Below are 15,928 nucleotides of genomic sequence, written 5' to 3' on the forward strand. Positions count from 1 at the left end.
TTTTACTTTCTTCTCCAACACTGTTTTTGCATTATTTAAACCAAATTGAACATGTTTCATTATTTATTTGAGAGTAAATTTATTTTGATTTATGTATTATATTAAGTTAAAATAAGTGTTAATTCAGTATTGTTGTAATTGTCATTATTATATATATATATATATATATATATATATATAAACTGGCTTATTAAAATCGGTATCGGCGTTGAAAAATCATAAATCGGTCGACCTCTAGTCATCACGCAACCCCACAGATGAGGCCGCGTGCAATTGGCATGCTGACTGCAGGAATGTCCACCAGAGGTGTTGCCAGAGAATTTAGTGTTCATTTTTCTACCATAAGCCACCTCCATTTTAGAGAATTTGGCAGTACGTCCAACCGGTCTCATAAGCGCAGACCACGTGTAAGCACACCAGCCAAAGACCTCCACATCTGGCTTCTTCACCTGAGGGATAGTCTAAGATGAGCCATCCAGACAGCTGATGAAACTGCGGGTTTGCACAACAAACTGTCAGAAATCGTCTCAGAGAAGCTCAATGCGTGCGTGTCAATGCTCACCTTCGATGGTCACTGGCACACTGGATAAGTGTGCTCTTCAGGGATGAAGCCCGGTTGCAACTGTACCGGGCAGATGGCAGACAGCGTGTAAGGCGTCGTGTGGGCGAGCGGTTTGCTGATGTCATAGTTGTGAACAGAGTGCCCCATGGCGGCGTTGGGGCTATGGTATGGGCAGGCGTAAGCTACGGACAATGAACAACTATATTTTATCGATGGCAATTTGAATGCACAAAAGATACTGTGACGAGATCCTAAGGCCAATTATTGTGCCATTCCTCCGCCGCCACCTCATATTTTAGCATAATAATGCACTACCCCATGTTGCAAGGATCTGTACACAATTCCTGGAAGCTAAAAATGTCCCAGTTCTTCCATTGCCTGCATACTCATCAGGCATGTCACCCATTGAGCATGTGTGGGATGCTCTGGATCGATGTGCACGACAACACGTTCTAGTTCCCGCCAATATACAGCAACTTCCCACAACCATTGAAGAGTGGGACAACATTCCACAGGCCACAATCAACAGCCTGATCAACTCTATTAGAAGGAGATGTGTCGCGCTGCATGAGGCAAATGGTGGTCACACCAGATACTGACTGGTTTTCTGATCCACACCCCTACTTAAAAAAAAAAAGGTATCTGTGACCAATAGATGCTTATCTGTATCCCCAGTCATGGGAAATCAATGGATTAGGGCCAAATGAATGAATTTAATATTGACTGTTTTCCTTAAATGAACTGTAACTCAGTAAAATCTTTGAAATTGTTGCATGTTGCATTTATATATTTTGTTTAGTGTATTTCATGTAATAACCATGGCAAAGCTAAAGGTGACATCCAAACCAACTGATTTAACCTATAACCATTGGTGCTCTATGCCTCCATTCCATCCAGCCACACATTTTTCAGGCCTCGCTCCACCAGAAAGCTCATGTGAAAAATCAAAGGCATTAGGGTAAACAAGCCCGCTGGTTGCCTGGGCAATAGGCTATCCTACCCCTTCCAGCCTACCCTTTCATCATAGGACCAGAGTAGAGAGCAATAATGCACTACTGACAGGTTGCCATAACAGGCAGCAGTGCAGCAGCACTTTCAAACTGTATTACAAAAGAAGAGCGATAAAGGGGAGAGGAGAGAGGGCAAGAGAAGGGGAGAGTAGAGGAGGATGGGGAAGTAATTAGGGCAGGAAAAAGAGAGAATCCATGAAAAGGAGAGGTAAGACTGGAGAAAGAAGGAGGGCAGGTAGCTCTAAAGCCCAGCCTCTCTCCTCCCACGCTAGCCACCCATCTGCCATCCATCCATCCCTCCACTCCTGAGCCGGCCTCCTCCTTTGAACCATGCCAGAGAGAGCTAGCTGACTAGAATAGCTAATAAGATAGGAACTAAGAACTTTTTAATGAGAGCCATGGCTGGTCTGGAAAAGCTGCACTACATAACCAAAAGTATCTGCTCGTCAAAAATCTCATTCCAAAATCATGGGCATTAACTTGTTATGGCTGCAGGGGGCGTATTGAAAAACTGGAAAATATGTGCAAATTTTCAAACGGCCTCTTAATCAATTTTTGCTCTTACAATATGCATATTATTATTTCTATTGGATAGAAAACAGTCTCTAGTTTCTAAAACCGTTTTAATTATTTCTCTAAGTGGAACAGAACTATTTTTACAGCCCATTTCCTATCCGGAAGTGAGATTTCCAAAATCGATGTCGCTCTTCAAGCCCTTGTCTATAAAAGGGCATGTCACTTAGGACTGTAGAAACACGTCATACGCCTTCCTCTGGGTGTCATGCGGAAGTGAGAGAAGAAATCACTTGATTATCTCGTCCTGGGATTGAACACAACCTCTTGGAGTGAGTGTTGCGCAGTTTATTTTTCTTTCTGGGCGCGAAGTAGGACCTGGACTCGGCTCCTGGAAAACACTCTGTAAAGGTGAATATGATCTCTGGCTTCGATTTTATTTGATACATGTCACAATATCATCCTAAAGTATGTTATTTCAATATAGTTTAATTATATTATTGAAATGTATTCTGGACTTTAGACGTGATGCGACGCAATAATTTTTTCAAGATGGAGAGGTTAGCGTCGCACTGCCAGTGTGCTTGCTAATTCAAGAGGGAAATTGTTCGTTCTGGATCGAAATAAAGACATTTCTGAACAAAGGACCCCTTGGAGAACATTCTGATGGAAGATCAACAAAGATAAGGACCCAATTTGGGATGCTTTTTCATATATCTGTCGAACTGTGCTATGCTACCGTTTGCCTTGAGTCAATGCTGTTGTGATGTTAGCTATTGTAGTAAGCTAATATGACGACATATTGTGTTTTCGCTGTAAAACACTTCAAAAATCGGAAATATTGGCTCTATTCACAAGATCTTTCTCTTTCATTAGCTATCCACCATATATTTCTCTGAAATGTTTTATGATGTGTAATTAGTAGTTGACGTTGGTGTCTGTATTTTCTCTGGCTACTCCCGTGCGATTTCTGACTGTAGCTATGATGGTAGCAGTAATGTAAAACTGATTTATAGCTAAAATATGCACATTTTTTGAACAAAACATAGATTTATTGTGTAACATGTTATAGGACTGTCATCTGAGGTAGTTTTTTCTAGGTTATTTAGGTTGGTTCTAGGTTAGTTAGGTTGGCTTGTGCATGCTACTTGCATCCTACTTGTGCTGTGAAAAATGTCTGTCCTTTTTTATTTGGTGGTGAGCTAACATAAATATATGTGGTGTTTTCTCTGTAAAACATTTTAAAAAATCGGACATGTTGGCTGGATTGACAAGATGTTTATCTTTCAAATGCTGTATTGGACTTGTTAATGTGTGAAAGTTAAATATTTAAAAAAAATAGATTTTGAATTTCGCGCCCTGCACTTGAGCTGGATGTTGTCATAGGTGTACCGGCGTCGGGCTGACGTCGGGCTGCAGCCATAACAGGTTAATATGGAGTTGGTCCCCTCCTTTGCTGCTTTAACAGAGTCTACTCTTCTGGGAAGGTATTCCACTAGATGTTTGAACATTCCTGCGGGGACTTGCTTCCATTCAGCCACAAGAGCAATAGGGAGGTCGGGCACTGATGTTGGGCGATTAGGCCTGGCTCGCAGTCAGAGTTCCAATTCATCTCAAAGGTGTTCGATCGGGTTGAGGTCAGGGCTCTGTGCAAGCCAGTCAAGTTCTTCCACGCCGAACAAACCATTTCTGTATGGACCTCGCTTTGTGCACGGGGGCATTGTTATACTAAAACAGGAAAGGGCCTTCCCTGAACTGTTGCCATAAAGTTGGAAGCACAGAATCGTCAAAAATGTAATTGTATGCTGTAGCGTTAAGATTTCCCTTCACTGGAACTAAGGGGCCTAACCCAAACCGCCCCCCCCCAAAAAGCCCCAGACCATTATTTCTCCACCAAACTTTATTGTTGGCACTATGCATTGGGTAGTTAGCGTTTTTTCTGGCATCTGCCAAACCCAGATTTGTCTGTCAGACTGCCAGATTGTGAAGCGAAATTCATCAATACATAGAACGCGTCTCCACTGCTCCAGAGTCAAATGGCAGTTACACCACTCCAGCCGACTCTTGGCATTGCGCATGGTGATCTTAGGCTTGTGTGCGACTGCTCGGACATGAAAACCCATTTCATGAACCTCCCAATGAACCGTTCTTGTACTGACGTTGCTTCCAGAGGCAGTTTGGATCTCGCTAGTGAATGTTGCAACCAAGGACAAATTATTTTTTACACACTATGCGCTTCAGTGGTCCCGTTCTGTGAGATTTGTGAGGCCTACCCCTCCGCGACTGAGCAGTTGTTGCTCCTAGACATTTCCACTTCACAATAACAGCACTTACTGTTGACCGGGACAGAAATTTTACGAACTGACTTGTTGGAAAGGTGGCATCCTATGACAGTGCCATGTTGAAAGTCACTAAGATCTTCAGGAAGGCCATTCTACTGACAAAGTGTGTCTATGGAGATTGCATGGCTGTGTGCTCAACTGTATACACCCTTACGGGTGAGGCTGAATTAGCCGAATTCACCAATTCAAAGGGATTTCCACATACTTTTGTATATATAGCGTACTGTCGCAGATTCTTTCCCTGCCCTTTGAAATTGCTCACAGACACAGAAAATGTAGTTCAAATTGATGATATTAGCTCGATTGCTTCCAGCAGGTTAAGATAAGCTCAGCATAACAAAAACAACCACCTACTTTCCTTTCAAACCTTAGTTACCAAATCAACCAATATCCAGTCAATAGTGTTATCTGAGGTATCAACAGGTAATGAACCCGGTGCCAAGGTTGCCATTAATGAACCAATAGAAGCACCCATAAGGCCTATATGTCTGAAAATATTGGTGCAGAGTACTGGTCCGCAACCCAAATGGCACCTTCTTCCCTATATAGAGCACTTCTTTTGACCAGGGCCTATAGGACCCAGTGAACGAGTGCTCGTTCAAGTTCTGCACTTCCCTTCCTCGATTTAAAAAGGAAAGCACTGGTATAAGAGATATTGTGGAAACTCCCCAGCTCATGCTTACACCAATCCAATGCTTTGAAATGTGTGGGGAGGAATAAGGTAACTGACAATAAAATGTTATCTTTTCACAGAAATGTGGGTTTGCGTTATAAAACAATTCCTATTGAGTGCACATTTCAGTAGAAAGGTAGCGAACTGAGATTCAGGCAGACTGGGATGAGAGCTGAGAACAAAAAGTGGAGACTCACCGGTCTTCTCTTTGATCTCACAGAGAACGCTGAAGAGGGCAGGCTTCATTCTGTGACAGTTCAGGGCGTGTTTCCTGCCGGCAAGAAAAGGAGAGAGAGAGAGGGAGAAGAAAGAGCGAGGAAGAGAGGGAGTTGGAGGTAAGATTAGAATATATGCCTGCTTGTCCTAGTCATTTCGTAGCATATGCCGCACTATGGAAAAGCGAGCTAAATTAGAGTCGATGAGGTTCGTCCATCCAGCATTGATCTAATAGTGCAAGGTTCTGTATTAATGGATTTATAAAAGCTAATTTAAAAAAAGAAAAAAGTAGTTGTATTATCACACTCAGTTTCACATTGAGCTTAATATCTTGGTCCCCCATAGCACCGTTAACAAGTTACCTCCAAAGCCATGTTACTTTTGTACACGCAGCAATTTTGGGGTGAAAGCATACTCTGCTGAACACCCACTCAGCAACACTTGACTTTTAATTATATTATAAACTCTCAATTAGAAAATTAAATTATGCAAACACAAACTAATGGGCCAGGCACCATCACTGGTAGCCCAGGGCCTTATTACTAACGAGCACGCAGGGCATGCGCCCTGGGGCCCGACCTCCATGGGTACCCAACCAAATTATTAATATTTCCGGTGGCAGGCCCCCAAACAAAACTTAGTTAGGTACCCAATACTGCTCAGATAGCATATGAACACGGCATAAGCCATGGCAAAATGTGTAGAATAGCAGGAAATTTGCTTTAAAACTGCTAAATTCTCTCTCAACCTCATGGCAAAATGTGTAGGATTGCAGGATTACCACTGGTAGTCATTGCAAAGATTGCCAGCTGCATGCGGCTCTCAGGAATTTAAATGGCAGCCCGTGAAAATTCCATTTTAGTAGGGGGTCCTTGCCCACGGGCTCATAATATTTAGGAGGCCTTGACATTAAAGTTTGAAAATCCCTGACACAACACACACAGAAACATGACTCACATATTCCTCATTGCTCTGATCTGTGCAGCTTCAGTGAAGAGCTTAATATTGAGCCCTTCCAGAGTGTCATGATAACTCCCTAGAGCTGTGATCCTCAACTGAAGGGAACCTTTATGAATTTTTTTGCATCTATGCCTATTTATAAACCACAAAAGATCTCATATTCAAACTCATGAAATACATTGGGGAATCGTGTGCTGAAACACGCAACAGCTAAAACATAGTCATGGATTTGATGGATAAAATAAATTGACCAAACAATACAGGTAAAAATAATACTACCCAAAAGGGGAGCTTGACAAAGGTAAAAAGGTGTTCAACTGATAAGCTGTTTTGAAACATTCCCGACACAGGCATCAGAGAGAAAAGGAAACAACCATGATACAACATATGAATGAGTAGGCAACGCCTAACCTCAACACCAACTCCAGTTGTGTCCATGTAGGAGGCCTAACCTCGGCTATACCATATTGGGAAATGCGTGAGTATTTATATGCTGAGAAGAAGTGTATATTGATGTGTCTGCCGATAACGAGGATATCGCTCGTTACATTACTTGTTCGAGCAAGTGCATAATTGTGTCCACCTGTGTATCAGTCTTAATTATATATTTTTATTTAACCTTTAAATTACACAGGTTTGTCTCACTGAGCAACATTTTTTATTTTGCAAGTGAGAGGAGTTCAGGTACAATTTTTTTTTAATCACTGCTGGATTTGAGTGGGAGAGGGGCCATGGAGGGAGATGGGGGTCAGGGGGGGTATGAGCAGGAGCAGGTGTGGTACTCGTGCTCTCATGGGGCATGCGGTCGGTCCTGTGGGTCCTGTACACTACTGACCTGTGCTGGAAGTTGAGTGGCAGGCCACCCCCTGCCGTGCCCCCCCCAGCTCCCCCTCCCTCTGCGGGGTCATCTGATCCGCCCCAGTGCGCCGGCGACTCCTCTGGCCAGCATCTGGATATGGGGTAACAGGGGGAGAGGGTGAGGGGTGGGCAGGACAGGTTGGGTGGTAGTGCACTAGTAAGGCACTGTTGTTGTCGTCGTCGTCTCCTCATTTGTTATCTCCGATGCCACCCCAGATAGTAAAACAGCCATCCTACCACATTGGGTCAAACCCGGTACATAGTGCACTAGCAGGGCACTGTGCTGTCCAGCCATCTCATCTGTTCTCTCCTGCTATCCAGCCCAGACAGTTATCCCCCCCAAGTCAGTATAAGGGCTATGTATGTATGCAAGGGGCCCCACAGGTGACATGCATGGCCTACGCAGGCTACATTTGATGGCATGTGTCTGTGTGTGCAGAGATATGCCAATAAAAGTGGAAGCCCCCTCTTTAACCCTCTCGTTTAAAGTTTGAGTGCAAATTCAAAGGCTAAATTCAAAGGCTAAAATGTAAATCCTAGAATTGAATAAGCCTTTATCAGACCATCTAAATCATGGACTAGGGCTAATCCATGATGGGCTATATCATGTCCAAGACGAAAATCAATAGTCCATTGACTTTCTCCATCTTGCCGCTGTATTGAAATATGTAACTGACTTTCATCCCTGGCAAGTTTTCAAATGTATACTGTGTATATGTATTTTGTTAAACTTCCAAATAAATCAATCTAGCCTACCTCTGCTGAGAGAAACTACTAGTGAGTAATTTCACTGATCTAGAGCATCTCAGGTCTTCAGACCTGCATATACAACTAATTAGGGTTGTCACGATACTCAGAGGTATCGTGGCAAAATAACAAAACATGAAGCGGACTGCATTTTCTAAAGAAAACACTCCTAATGCTGAAAACAAACAGCCTTACGTTGTCACCCAGAATCACGTTTATTTCCCAAGCTATAGCACACAATATTTTACATGTAGTAGATTTTTTTTTAAAGGACCCAAGAGTTCAGTCTGCTTTGTGTTTCCTTTTTGCCAAGGAAAATCTGGTATCGTTGCGTCGCGCTACTGGTATCGTGACAACCCTACACCTCAGAATAGGCTTTAGCTGCTGCCTAAGAGTTTCTGACTCCATCCTCAGATGAGAAGGCCAGACACATGTAAACAACAGGAGGAGTGGTGGTAGAACTACTTTAGAAGTGCCAGAGACACATGCTCGGTCTATCCTGGGGCAAACATTAAGCGCCTTCTTGACAGACTCATTGAATCCCTTCTCAGAAAAATGTTGCCTACGTTTAATTGTTCCAAAAATGCTATCCAAGTTAGAGTAGTGGTGGTGCGGTGCAACTCTTTAATTAGTATCAGAGATGCCCTGATATGGATTGGCATGCTGTAGTCTGGTAGGGGGTGGGAATCACAAGTATCCTCGATGGACTAATCCAATCCCAGACTCAAAAAATATATATGCTAGGCCTACCTAATCATGCGCCGAAAAATGCTAGGCAAGTAAAATATATATATATTTTTAAAGAATGAACTAACTGCTCAACTCTGAACATCTCTCAGACACGGAGTATAAATCTATAGCACAGCCATCTAAAACCTCAACCACATCATGCACACACCATAGACATTGTAAATGAGAACTTGTTCTCAACTTGCCTACCTGGTTAAATAAAAGGTGAAACATTTTAAAAAAACATTGAGAGAAAGAAAAAGAGGTCTTCAACATTGTAAACACAAACATTATTTTGGACCCCCCAAAAAATTATTGAACACGTAATCCAGTTAGTTACGTCTTTAAAGTTACGTCTTCAAAGTTAAACCCTTAACAGTAAAGGCAATATCCTTGAGTTCATCAGAATCATCATAAGCTGTGAGTGTAGCGTCCAGCACCCCCCCATCTCATTAATAGAAACTAGATTTTCGGACAGCTGCACTCCCGTACACGTCTCAGGAGAATTGATTGCACCCCGTGCAAAATGAAAAGGATGCACACCACCAGGACGGGAGGGAGTGAATTAATGAAGAGAACCAGGTGGTCAAATGTGGGGTGGAAAATCACTAGCAAATCACATCACACACACTGGTCTCGTATTGGGTCTCGTCTTTTGTTCACAATTCTGACCCCCCCCCCCCCAACTTCAGCTGACCTACAGCTCCTCAAAGCCACATGGCATGGGAGTATGGGCAATTTGCTTATTGTCATGCACACACACACACCACGAGTCATGATATGCAAACATATATTATGCATGCATTAACATGTGAATATGAAAAACCTAAAATATTAATGATTGCTCTGTCAAAACAAGTGACTGATTAACATGTCCTATAACTACATCATGCTATTATATTTCCATAGCCATGTTGACGTGTCATATCAGATCTGGCGATGCAAATAACTTTTACAAGCCCACCCACACAAGTGAAGTCCCTCCAACATTTTAACTAACGACCATTTGAATTTCAAAAGATCATCACCGACAGCGACGGCTCAATTAAAGGCGGCCTGATTGTCTATGCTAATGACAATGTATGAGATTAATCAAGTGTATTTACGTGTCCAAACTTGCACCCTATATAGTGCACTTGTAAAAAGAAATAGTGCACTATACAGGGAATACGGTGCCATTTGGTACACATCTTTAATGGTCCTTGCTATCTAGGTTCTTTGGGACATACTTACCCCCATGGAAGTTAAAATTTACAATGGCTAAGGTAAGAGTTAAGGTTCGGTAAGGGTTATGGGATCCCGGATAGCACTAACACACCCTTTATCTAGCAGGGCTAACAATTTGGCAGGCCTGTGATGGGAACAAATGGTTTGATTGAGCTTGCATGTGTTCAGTGACGTAGACATAAAAATTATAATTACCAAAAAAAACTAAAACTAAACGATTGCTAATGTAATTGAAAGATGAAGTGACATTTCACAATGTTCATCCACTTTTTATTATAAAAGACGGTGGTCTGACACAATGTGCCGAGATTAAATACTAACCCTTAGCAAAGTTAAATACTAACCCGTAGCAAAGTTAAACGTGTGTCTTTAAAAGTGTAAACTGCAAATGTATTTATATTACATGAACTACTGTCACATGGCATGGTCATTTGACGACAGCCAAAAACTTGTTTAAACTTAACACGTTTGGGAAAACTTCAGCTTTCATGTAGTTGTGCCCACTCTTCAAGAGATCGAGGTGAACCGACTAGGTATCATAGATCTGAATGTTACATTTTACATAACCCGGGTAAGACTGTTTGCCCTGGCTTTCCAACAAACTAGGAGCAAAATCAGTTGTGCTATTTGCATAGTTGAAGTCGGAAGTTTACATACACTTATGTTGGAGTCATTAAAACTCGTTTTTCAAACACTCCACAAATTTCTTGTTAACAAACTACAGTTTTGGCAAGTCGGTCAGGAAATCTACTGTGTGCATGACAAGTAATTTTTACAACAATTGTTTACAGACAGATTATTTCACTTATTCACTATCACAATTCCAGTGGGTCAGAAGTTTACATACACTAAGTTCACTATGCCTTTAACCAGCTTGGAAAATTCCAGAAAATGATGTCATGGCTTCAGAAGCTTCTGATAGGCTAATTGACATCATTTGAGTCAATTGGAGGTGTACCTGTGGATGTATTTCAAGGCCTACCTTCAAACTCAGTGCCTCTTTCCTTGACATCATGGGAAAATCAATAGAAATCAGCCAAGACCTCAGAAAAAGAAATTGTACCACGTTCATCTGTACAACAATAGAACGCAAGTATAAACACCATGGGACCACACAGCCGTCATACCGCTCAGAAAGGAGACGTGTTTTGTCTCCTAGAGATGATTGGTGCGAAAAGTGAAAATCAATCCCAGAACAACAGCAAAGGACCTTGTGAAGATGCTGGAGGAAACAGGTACAAAAGTATCTATATCCACAGTAAAACAAGTCCTATATCGACATAACCTGAAAGGCCGCTCAGCAAGGAAGAAGCCACTGCTCCAAAACCGCCATAAAAAAGCCAGACTACGGTTTGCAACTGCACATGGGGACAAAGATCGTACTTTTTGGATTAATGTCCTCTGATCTGATGAAACAAAAATGGAACTGTTTGGCCATAATGACCATTGTTATGTTTGGAGGAAAAAGGGGGAGGCTTGCAAGCCAAAGAACACCATCCGAATTGTGAAGCACGGGGGTGGCAGCATCATGTTGTGGGGGTGCTTTGCTGCAGGAGGGACTATATTATATTGAAGCAACATCTCAAGACATCAGTCAGGAAGTTAAAGCTTGGTCGCAAATGGGTCTTCCAAATGGACAATGACCCCAAACATACTTCCAAAGTTGTGGCAAAATGACTTAAGGACAACAAAGTCAAGGTATTAGAGTAGCCATCAAAGCCATGACTTCAATCCTATAGAAAATTTGTGGGCAGAACTGAAAAAGTGTGTGTGAGCAAGGAGGCCTAAAACCTGACTCAGTTACACCATCTCTGTCAGGAGAAATGGGCTAAAATTCCTCCAACTTATTGTGGGAAGCTCGTGGAAGGCTACCCGAAACATTTGACCCAAGTTAAACAGTTTAAAGGCAATGCTACCAAATACTAATTGAGTGAATGTAAACTTCTGACCCACTGGGAATGTGATGAAATAAAAGCTGAAATAAATCTCTACTATTATTCTGACATTTCACATTCTTAAATTAAAGTGGTGATCGTAATTGACCTAAAACAGGGATTATTTACTAGGATTAAATGTCAGGAATTGTGAAAAACTGGGCTTAAATGTATTTGGCTAAGGCATATGTAAACTTCCGACTTCAACTGTAACTGTACATCAAAACATGAAATCAGGCAAAGATGCCACGATGTGTGAAAACCACAATGCAATGAGATGTTCTAATCTTGAGCAGTAAAATAGGAGCCTAAAGTTAACTCTTTATAGTCCAAAGATCTTGGCTCTGCCAGCCAAAACAGCCAAATACTCCATCTAAACGTGAATAGATTCACAATTGCGGTACGGTTCTAGAAACAAAGGCGTCTTTCATATCACATCAAAACATTTTCACAAATGCTAAATTTACACTTACTGTACACTGCTTTAACAGGTTGTAACAGTTGCAGCCGAAAGTATTTTTCAGTGACAACACGTTTGTGTGGCGTCAGTCTTCTGTTTACACACAGGTGTTTGGAGACGCTGATAGCCAATTAGCACAGGTAGTCAACTGTCTTCCGTAAAACAAGTGCTTTAACTTGGAAATGTGGGAACCCTAAAGTACAGCAAAAAAAAAAAGTGAGTGGTAATTTAACCTTTTGTTTTTTGAAAATTATTTCTTGCTACTATAAAAGATACAATCATTATGTTTCCAAAACTGTACCACAAGCGATGCATGTTACCATTTAACATATGCGTGGGACTCTTAACAACTCCCCTGGCCAGAAGATACTATTGTCACTAGGTGTTAAAGGTGGTTAGCATCTATGAATGGGATAAGCCAGGGGTGTCAAACTAATTTTGTCCCAGGGCCGCATTCTGTTTTCAGCGAGGTCTAGAGAGCTGCACTGAAAATGTGTTATATTTCCTTGCCTTCAAAATCGGCAAAAAAATCCATAATTTTTGGGATTTGATGCTCCCTGACTGTTTAGCTTTCATTTGTGATTTTGTGTGTGAGCTCGACAGTCAAGAAACTGTATGAATATAGCTCCATTATCATTTATACACAGTTAAGATTTTGTTTTAGTAATTTAAAGTATTTTGACTGTTTTCCTCCACACAAAAATAAAAATGATTTTACTCAAACCACCTGCATGATTGGACCTCTCGCGGGCCGGATATGGCACCTGGGCCGTATGTTTGGCACCAATGGGCTAGGCTATATAAATATTCTGTGTGTATGTGTGAGGAGCCTGCTTCCTTTATTCGTGTAGCCAACCATTAAATTATTAGTCAGATAATGGAATCGTCTGTTGTTGACAAATCACAAGTGACTGAATAAAGCAGCGTGCATCACATCAAATATTCATAATTGTACTGTACCAGGCAACAAGAGAGTAACAGAACACAAGACGAAAGCATTAACAAAAACATATCGTCTCATCTTCGCTCCAGATTTCCCTCGCAGCACCTTTCTTACCTGGCCTGCGCCTCGTCCAGGCTTTCGTCTGTGATGGCCATAATCTGTTGTAGAATATCCCCAATGTCTTGTTGAGGTTGACCGAGCTGTTTTCTAACCGAGTCTTGGTCGCCAACGTCGCCTTGTGATAACCCGCCGAGTCCGGCGAGACCCGCCAGCATTCGCGTCTGATCATCCATAGTTACTTAAAAAAAACCTAGGTCCTTTCCTCACAATCGAATTCACACAATTAGCCAGCTAGCTAACAATGAAACCCCCAGCGCAAATCATACGCCACTGGCTGATAGTAATTAATTACAGCCAGCTAACGTTAGTTAACCTAAAAAATAAATATTCCAAAGCAGTTCCACATGCATAAACGATTTGTGCTGCTCGCCGATGTCAATAACCACGGCAAACTACTATAGCGAATAAATGTTGCTAGCTAAGCAACTGACAAGCTAACTGTGTAGCCCTAAGAAACATACAGAAAAAAAGCAACGGACACATGCACTAAGTAGGGAGCTGGCAGACAGCGCCTCACGCTAAAACAAGAAAATCGTTCTGTCCGGCGAATAAAATATGCATTCAAAATAATGCAAAAATAAAGACAAAACAAAATGTGGCAACACCTTGCTAGCTAGATACATACATCAATAATCACACTCGCGGTGGTTCAAAGGGGCTAATCAAAACAGAGTATTGTTTTCGCAGACTGGAAAAAGCTGCGCGAGGACCAGTGTGCGTCGTTCACATAACACCAGCTCGCGCTAGCTGGTGTAGCCAATTACCAAATTAGCTGGCTAAGTAGCCAGTTAGCTAGATACTTCAAGTGCAGAAAACAAACTCGTATGGCATCGGTAAAGAAAATAACTGAATGACTATAATTTGATAACACTAGCTATGCAAATAACAGGCAACATGTGGGTTAATTTAGATAACTATGCTGGCGCAAGTAAATAACGCTAGCTAAGTTAATTTTAAAAAAGTGGCTAACGATGTTATCGAGGACCACAATGCTAAAGCTCAAAACATAGCTAGCTAATTGATGTGATAAAATAGAATCACATCATCAGCATCGCAACTGATTGATCAATTCCAAACAAAATGTAGCAAGTGGGCAATGCTAGTTAATAAGGCAACGACGCTGGCATACTAAATAGTTAGCTAACAAGATGATCACCCGTGTATTTTCACGGGTCCTCAGCTGGGACAGTCACTCTCCTCCCACATAAAAATCACGTTTGAGGAAAAAAATGTTTGCTGAAAGTTATAATGGCATTTTCCACCGGCCAGCCACGGCAAATTGAATTCCATTACACTCTCGGCTGCAGTAGAGTGTGTGTGTTTTCTCTGATCCTTTTATTTTTGCAGGACAAAGGTTGGCGTTTCCTCCCTTCTGCTCACGAAGCCACAACAAACTGACCATACAATATCGTGCATTCAATTCATAATGCTACTGCGTCACCGCCCCTAGGCTGTCAGATCGTATTGATGAGATATTTACCTTCCATTTTATTGAGATATTTTCCTGTTTCATATAAACTAATCCAGGGCCACATGAAAAACTTCAGTCGGCTTTTTTAGACTTTTGTTTTGAACCACTTCCCTGACATGCAGATGACCCATGTCATCTGTATGACCATGAACAGTGTTAGCCCACTGAGCTAAGGCTGGCAATTAAGCATTCAGGTTACAGGCATGGTTCCTATTTATGCAAAAAGATTTCACGGAAGCACTTCTGCTACAATAGTATACTGCCAAGAGGTCTTGACCTCAGTGGCACAGGTGGTACACTACATTCGCAGGGGGCAGATCAAGGGGTTGAGTTTAAATAAGGGGGTACTTATTGGACTTGGCTAAGTGTCAGTCTGACACAATTGTAATTAGTAGTGTAAGCTTTCTTTTCTGTCAAGATCACCTCAACCCTGAACTGTCAATCGATTGAATTACCACCACGCTCAACCCATTGACCAAATCAATGACTGAATCATACAGTAACTGGGACCAATATTGAAGCATCTCATAATTAATCTACAAAAAATGTTTCAAATTGGAACAAATCACACCATCAAATAGGCCACTATTAAACAGGATGTGTTCAGAAACGTCCAATGAATGAAACTTCCTATGTCTTTTAGTGTGAGAAATATGGACAGCACAGATTGAATACAAGTGTCTTCATTTTTTTTTCTGCAAACGTGGACAATTTTGCTGTCATTTATCACTCAGATGAGAGAGCAGCTCCACTAGATGAATTGGGAGACTGAACAGACATGGAGGAGAGAAGGCTGACTGCTGTGCTGGAATGATGGGTGTGCACACCACGAAAGGGAGTGCACAGGACAAAACTGTCTGTGGATTATGCTGACGCTCGGCACATCCCTCTTCTACAGTCTATGCCTAATCAATCTGAAGTTAGAGAAGGGAGAGGGGTTAGATTTTATAAAGACCTGGCCTAACAGGAAGAAAATATTTTTTTACAGCACCAACAGGCATTTACACATCAGAAGTAGGCCCAGGCCTGTTATGGTCACAAGAAACCATCACGTTTAACCCTGTTTATTTGAATACATTTTTGGTCCATTTGCAAACTCTATATTGTAAGAGTAATGTTAAGCAGTGATGTCAACAAATCTAAATAAACTATACATGATCAAT

The 15,928-nt window shown here is 41.7% G+C and overlaps 1 protein-coding gene across 6 annotated transcripts in view; it reads right to left on the reverse strand.

Annotated features, from left to right (window-relative positions):
- The window catches only part of LOC139565094 (pre-B-cell leukemia transcription factor 1-like), a 58,568-nt gene extending 43,880 nt beyond the window's left edge, over nt 1-14,688 (reverse strand). For 2 of the 6 annotated variants that reach the window (XM_071385165.1, XM_071385164.1), the window contains exons 1-2: nt 13,289-14,687; nt 5,298-5,371 (exon numbers count right to left, since the gene is read on the reverse strand). In XM_071385165.1, coding sequence (XP_071241266.1) covers nt 5,298-5,371; nt 13,289-13,467 — 253 coding nt within the window. In that variant the 5' untranslated portion in view covers nt 13,468-14,687. Of the gene's footprint in view, nt 1-5,297; nt 5,372-7,111; nt 7,226-13,288 lie in introns of all 6 variants that reach the window. The other 4 variants (XM_071385163.1, XM_071385162.1, XM_071385166.1 and 1 more) reach the window with 4 other exon arrangements.
- Nucleotides 14,689-15,928: the final 1,240 nt, after the last annotated feature.

Source organism: Salvelinus alpinus, chromosome 36 (genome assembly GCF_045679555.1).
Source record: "Salvelinus alpinus chromosome 36, SLU_Salpinus.1, whole genome shotgun sequence".
NCBI classification, from domain to species: Eukaryota; Metazoa; Chordata; class Actinopteri; order Salmoniformes; family Salmonidae; genus Salvelinus; species Salvelinus alpinus.